Source organism: Theobroma umbraticum, unplaced genomic scaffold, assembly GCF_002168275.2.
Source record: "Theobroma umbraticum cultivar Fairchild unplaced genomic scaffold, ASM216827v3 scaffold_4.1, whole genome shotgun sequence".
NCBI lineage: Eukaryota > Viridiplantae > Streptophyta > Magnoliopsida > Malvales > Malvaceae > Theobroma > Theobroma umbraticum.
The window spans coordinates 1,481,288-1,488,331 of record NW_018397258.1 but is presented as its reverse complement, the minus strand read 5'-3'; the positions used below and the strand labels follow the sequence as shown (position 1 = coordinate 1,488,331).

General features: G+C 39.2%; 2 protein-coding genes across 2 annotated transcripts; one reads left to right on the top strand and one right to left on the bottom strand.

Annotated features, from left to right (window-relative positions):
- The first annotated feature begins 435 nt into the window (after positions 1–435).
- LOC110413415 (Plant invertase/pectin methylesterase inhibitor superfamily) lies at positions 436–3,922 on the top strand. The gene is made up of 2 exons (XM_021424187.2): positions 436–1,493; positions 3,092–3,922. The coding sequence occupies exons 1-2, from the start codon at positions 629–631 to the stop codon at positions 3,778–3,780; spliced, it is 1,554 nt and encodes a 517-aa protein (XP_021279862.1). The 5' UTR covers positions 436–628; the 3' UTR covers positions 3,781–3,922.
- A 934-nt stretch (positions 3,923–4,856) lies between these two features.
- PDLP8 (plasmodesmata-located protein 8) lies at positions 4,857–7,044 on the bottom strand. Its single transcript, XM_021424193.2, has 3 exons — positions 6,192–7,044; positions 5,234–5,341; positions 4,857–5,134 (listed from the first exon to the last, which is right to left on the bottom strand). The coding sequence occupies exons 1-3, from the start codon at positions 6,946–6,948 to the stop codon at positions 5,124–5,126; spliced, it is 876 nt and encodes a 291-aa protein (XP_021279868.1). The 5' UTR covers positions 6,949–7,044; the 3' UTR covers positions 4,857–5,123.

Below are 7,044 nucleotides of genomic sequence, written 5' to 3'. Positions count from 1 at the left end.
AACATCAGGAACATGCTGTTACATATATACTTTGACCGCATTGAGGAGAAAAGAAACTTGTTTACTCCCTGTTTTATGAATCCATTGACATTAAAGGACCAACAGTTTTTTGGGCCGGCAAATTACGTAAAGAACTGCTATGAATGATCCAAACATCACAAAATGGCAGCTCGCTACAGGGGAAGGGCTTTTCCTGCTATTCGTGGGATTAGACCCCTGTTAATAAGCTTAATCTGACCACCTCGTTCAGTCGTTTGTTAATCTAATATCTATTGCATGTACATAAACTAGTCAATGACGCGTTATTATTTATTTATTTACTTTTTTTTCAAGTTGTCATACGTTTAGGAAAAAAAAAGGTAATTATCAAATTCTATTCCCAAAACTGAAACCATCATATAAACAAATTACTTGCAAACAGTAATCAATTAAAGATTTGTAATTACAATTAGGAACAGAAAATTTTTCGTCCTTTAGTACCCAAACATCAGCCACACCTCTTTGTTTAGCATCTATATAAAGAGGCCGAAGCTAGCACTAATACTCCACCAATGCAAACCCCAAATAAACCCTTAAACTTGCTTGATAATCATCCGTTTTGGTGTCTAAAAGCTTTGGCAAGCCATCAATGGCACCTTCTCAAATTTTCATAGCAATTTTCCTAGCTTCCCTTTTTAATGTTCCGGTTGTTTTCGGCTATGGGACAAATGAGGTGAGGACATGGTGCAGCAAGACTCCCAACCCACAACCATGCGAGTATTTCTTGAGCCATGATCGAAAAACCACTCCAATAAAAGATGAGCCTGATTTTCTCAAAATCTCCATGCAACTCGCTCTGCAGCGTGCCACACGTGCGCAAAGTAACACTTACTTGTTGGGCCCGAAATGCCGAAACAAGCGAGAAAAGGCTGCATGGGCCGACTGCCTCGATCTCTATGAGCTAACCATCCTCCGCCTCAACAAAACTGTTGATTCGAGCACCAAGCTCAACAAGGATGATGCTCAAACGTGGCTCAGCACGGCTTTAACCAACCTCGAAACATGCCGGACGGGGTTCATCGAACTGGGGGTCCCGGATTATCTTCTACCCATGATGTCAAATAACGTGTCCAAGTTAATCAGCAACACTCTGGCTCTCAACAAGGCGCCTTACAAGGAACCTAGCTACAAAGATGGGTTCCCAACATGGGTGAAGCCGGGTGACCGGAAGCTATTGCAGTCTTCATCGCCGGCTTCTAGGGCGAACATCGTGGTAGCACAAGATGGTTCAGGGAATTATAAGACAATAACAGACGCTCTATCCGCTGCTTCAAAGCGGTCCGGGAGTGGAAGGTACGTGATATACGTGAAGGCAGGTACGTACAAGGAAAATGTTCAGATAGGCAGCAAGCTGAAAAATATCATGCTGGTGGGGGATGGTATAGGGAAGACCATTATCACCGGGAGCAAAAGCGTTGGAGGAGGGTCGACGACTTTCAATTCAGCTACTGTTGGTGAGTAAGAAATTTGGTTTTGCATAATTTTGCTTTGGATTAGAGAGATTATTTCTTACAGGTGGCGGAGGAGTTTAACTTTGGCAGAAAGCAACCTAGGGAGCGGGCCATGCTAAGTACATAGAATGGTACTAACTACTAACCCATTTTATAACTTCAAAATTAACAAAAATTAAAAGTCTTCATAGCTACAAGGAGATCACTGATCAGGAGCAACAGGGTAGGGCCTATTTGTCACGCTCCAAACTTTAGTCTTGAACACCTGTGCCTGACACTATTCACCTTGCTTGAATTTATAACTTCCTCTATCTTTAAATATTTATTTTTTATTATTTTTCATAACAATTAAAATAAAATTTTTTATTATCATATATTTTATATCAAAATTTAAATTTTTTAATTTAGATATTAATAGTTTTTAATACGAAAAAAAAAATATGAAAAATAAATTCATAACACAGAAAATTAAGCATTTTAAGTGTTTAGAAAAATAAAAAAAATTCATTTTAAGAGATTTCAAAAAAATACAAAACGTAACACAAACTACCAGCTACCTTATACTTAAGATTATGCTAGAAGGTATATAATTCTTTTTATATCACTTCATAAATTGGACGTAGAAGGTGAAGAACAATTGACTAAAAAAAATCAACATCATATCGCTATAAATTGTCATTTATTCTCAAATTCAATATTTTGGTTTTTTGATATAAAGTGTGCTAGGCTGTACCTTGACTACAAGAGGTTTTTATTTTACTTTTTTAATAAGAAGAAACTTTACATGTAATCCTAGCCACAAAATTTCAATTGTAATGCTATAATTAATTGTAAGAAGCATGCTTGCTAGCTGCTACTGCCCTTTAGTATTCATTAAATGATGCTTCTTAATTAGTATTTAGACTTTGGACACCACAATAAATAAAACGTCGACAAGAGATTGAGAGAGGAAACAGTATCCAAGGACCGAGGCTAGTTGACAATCCGGGTCAAAACAGAAGGTATGTCGTGTCCTTCTTTTAGTGGTCAGGAAAATGACCGTGACGGATACATGCACGAAATTTTGCTTGTCATTTAGAGAGACACAGAGTCAACAAACTAAAATGCCTGTCACTTCCACAGAATTTGGGATGGTCGTCTCTCTCCCTGGCTCCCAGCTAGGTTGCCAAATGGCCCCTTCGAATCCAAACCGTGGCCCAGCAAGCTAGAAACAGTTGTATGGTTTTTATGGTCCTTAATAACGTCACGTACTCTCAATTACTTGCCTTTGCTAATATTATTAAAAGGAAACCGGTTCTATCTTTGCCATGAGATCATTTGAATTTTAGAGTTGGGAAAAGGTAGGATTTGGGTATACAGGCACCCAATCCTGGGTTAAACTAGAGGGATTCATGGAAGCTACATATTTAGCCGCCTGGTTAAGGACAGTTTTGAAAATTAAAACAGCATGAATGATCAGTTTGGTTGATGTGATTGGATCGTGAAGTTCCTTGACCTTCTTATCCTTCCCGATGCCCTTTGGTGAAGTTATAGATTGAAACTGAAAGCATGGATTGATTAAGAGATTGTTTGATCCTTTTGTAATGTGGAATTCTTTTCAGCTGCTGTTGGAGATGGGTTCATTGCTCGTGACATTACAATCAGAAACACCGCAGGTCCACAGAATCACCAGGCGGTGGCTCTTCGTTCGGGCGCTGATCTCTCGGTGTTCTATAGATGCAGCTTTGAAGGCTACCAAGACACTCTCTACGTCCATTCCGAGAGGCAATTTTACAGAGAATGTGACATCTACGGAACCGTTGATTTCATATTCGGCAATGCTGCGGTTGTCTTGCAAAACTGTAACATATATGCTCGCAGACCCCCTAACAAGACCAACACCGTCACAGCCCAGGGCAGGACTGACCCTAACCAAAACACCGGAATTATAATCCACAACTCTAGAGTTACAGCCGCTTCCGACTTGAAGCCGGTACAAAGCTCGGTCAAAACATACCTAGGGAGGCCATGGAAACAATATTCGAGGACGGTTTTCATGAAAACGTTCCTTGATAGCTTGATTAACCCGGCTGGTTGGATGGAGTGGGATGGTAATTTTGCACTCAATACATTGTATTACGCAGAGTATATGGACACAGGCCCTGGTTCATCCACATCTAACAGAGTCAAGTGGCGCGGCTACCACGTTCTCACTAGCGCAAGCGAGGCATCGAAATTCACGGTCAGCAATTTTCTTGCCGGAAATTCTTGGCTGCCTGCCACTGGCGTGCCTTTCACCTCTGGCCTTTAATTTGTTGCAATTGTATATGTATGATTTCGAATTAATTCAAGTAATTTAGTATCTCCCTGTGGTACCACCAATGCTTCTATGTACACACAAAGTTGTTTGTGTAATTTTAATAAGAGTAATAAAGATGAACATCATTCTTTTCTGTTCGTACTGTACGGATATGTTCTTGATCTTCTCTCTTGGTTTGGATCATGAGGTTTTTTTGATGAATAGACAGCCAATTCACACTTATTGAAAGGGTCAAAGTCATGCCTCAAGTAGCTAGTTAAGGTATCAACATCACCAATAATCAAAATTTCTTGTCAAGCACTTCACCAAATCTAAAAAGCATGAGATTTACTTTTCACAATGTCAATATCCAACACTTTGTAGCAAACATCTGACTGGTTAAGCTTTCGTTCTTGTCTGTCTCTTTGGTCATTTAATTTCTCATTATATATCCTTGAAAAAGACAGCATAATTCGCTTTCAGCTGAAGGAAAGAACATAGTAGTTCACATCGCTTCACACCAACCCCCTTCCTCTTTTCCTCTTTGGAAACACAGAGAAGGCATTTCTTCGAGGACCTGATCTTTTTCTGATTGGACTTAAGAATAAGAAGTCTATGGAAATTTGGGCACTTATTCAATCCTAGTCCTAGTATCAAACTTCAAATTTGGGCACTTATTCAAGGACCCTGTCCGTTGGCAACGCCGTCTGCTGCCTCATGGACTCCGGGTTCTTAATCAGGTCCAAACAAATATTTTTCCACCCACTCCACAAAAGAAGGCTTCGGTTTATATACTTCTAGGGCCTCTCAAGGTTGTTAAGGAAATACAGTAATGGCGAAAAAACGTCGTTTAAAAATAAAAAGCATGTAGTTAGATATAAAAATGTAGTACTCTAGGCACTAAGCATGCTAATATGATAGTATATATGTCTACTTTTCTGGGTAGAACCTCATCCTTCCTCTATCTATCGAATCGAAAACATTGATATGAAAGCCATTTCAGAAATACTATTCTTTGAGTAAATAATAACCACAATTAAGGGTTCTTGAAGGATTATTATATGATCAACTTTGCTTACTATAATAAAGTTTATAATGGTAAATAAAGGTGATGGATTTTATGACAGCAGCTTTGTTGAAAGTTGATGGAGATTAGGCCTCTATTTTATACCAGAGGATAACATTGCCTCCTTTTGTAGACAAGAACATAACGTTTTAAAATTGACAAAAAGCAGGTGACAAGGTTGCCACCGTAACATAAAAAAACCAACACTAATTAGGTTCTCAAATCATGAAAAAAGAAAACCACATCTCTTTCACAATGTGAACTTTCGAGCAGGGTTGCTTATAACCTGTCATTTTGATTCTGGAAAAAGAAAAGCGTCACTGTTAATATTTCTACAATTATGATGATGGAGAGGGAACGGGGGGGATGGAAGTATGTAAACTAGGAAAAGGGCTTTACCCATTGCTTTTCTGCAAAATGAGAGAAGAACAATGAGAACGGCTAGACCTGCCAATACACCGACTATTATGGCGACTGTTTTTCCAATATCATCTTCGTGGGAGGAATCTACACAAAACAGAAAAGCAAAAGTTATGAGAATTAGTCATATACTTGCATATATAACTTTGCATAAATTGACATGGCGATGCGATAGGCAAGGCTGCCACTAGTTAATAAAACTGTTTATTTTTCCTCTGGTCCTTTAAATTTTTTAAAATTTTCAACTTGTCGAAGTACTTTAGCTAGAGAAATTGTTATGTTTTATGAAGGAAGACAGGAAAATTTTAGTAGAATCTTTCCACTATTTAGGGTCAGAATGATTATCCCAATATTCCACTGCTTTTTTTGTCAGCCAATAATGCAACTTTCAAGGCAAATCATATGGTTCTTATTCGAATGAAAGTGGGAGTTGATGGCTTCTCGGAATGTGGAATTGACCTTGTGGTGCACAGATTAATGGAATAAGACCTTTTTCCATCCACAATGGGAATTTAACTAACGGTGTGATTAATACAGCAGAATAAAAAAATTACTACTTAGATAGATGCTAGTAATAGAAAAAGAGAAAAGATGAGATATGGAATAGAGGCATGACAGAAACAATGCAGCAGCCTAAAAAGAAAGCAACTAAAGTGCTGATGCCCCTTAATGCTTTACTTTATAAAAGGATTACTTGTTGACCCTTTTGGCCTTTGTTTCTGAAAAAAGTTTTGAGTGGCCTCCCTCTCCCTCTCTGGAGAGAACTAAAGTGAGTCAATATCGTTTAACCATGTTTCTTTTTGGACAAAATATATGACCTTATTACATACGGAAAATGGCAACACAAAAGTTGGTGGAAGATATCACAACTTAATGACATTTGTTCAGTTGTTCTGAGAGTAAAAATTATCGAGTATTGTAAGGCTATGAATTGCACCTGGAGAGAATGCACCATAGTAGCCGGATGCCCAGTAACGAGCATAACACTGCCCTAAGAAGACATCAGCTGCTGCAGCTGATCCACATAAACTCTTCAATTTCCCCACAGCATCCCCAAGGCAAGAAGAGCAATCACTCGAGCTCAAGTCCCCCAAACACTGAGCAAACCCTTCAACCAAACCTGATGAACTGACTTTGAAACCAATAGCCGCCTGCAAGTCAGCCAGAACATCATCTCTACGCCTAAAGAACTCAACATCGTTATTAACACTTTTACTGCATTTCTTGAACCTGAGACCCGTATCAGGCGTCCCCAAGAAATTAGCATGCTCATATCTTAAATAGCAGCCTTCTAGTTGTAAAGAAGCCCCATAAGAGTACGGACAAACCAAGCCTATCTGGTTAACACCACTTTCCATGCATCTCGAGCAGTCAGCTGTCTGCAAATCACCCCTGCACTGGTACAAGCCATATATAGTGCCTTCGGGTGGCGTTGAACTTTCATTTCCAATAGAGTACGTATTATAAGACACTTGAGAGGACGAGCTAACAACTGATGCTAGAAAAGAGTTGAGGTTACGTTCGAATGGGGAGTTTGGTGCGTACTTTTCCTGAGAGCATCCAGCATAGATGAAGATATGAGCTTTGACAAGATCACCAAAGTAACTGAGAGAGAGGGAAAGAAAGCAGAGTGTAGAGAGACCCGGGGCTTGGATAGTTTTGTGAGTGGAGTATGATTGAAGGCTCCCCAGCATTTTTTGGTCCCTTGTTTTTTCCTTCAACTTGGCTTTGCTTGCTTTTGTTTTTGTTTTGTGCTCTGTTTCGGTGGTGGAGAAGGGAGTTAGTGATTG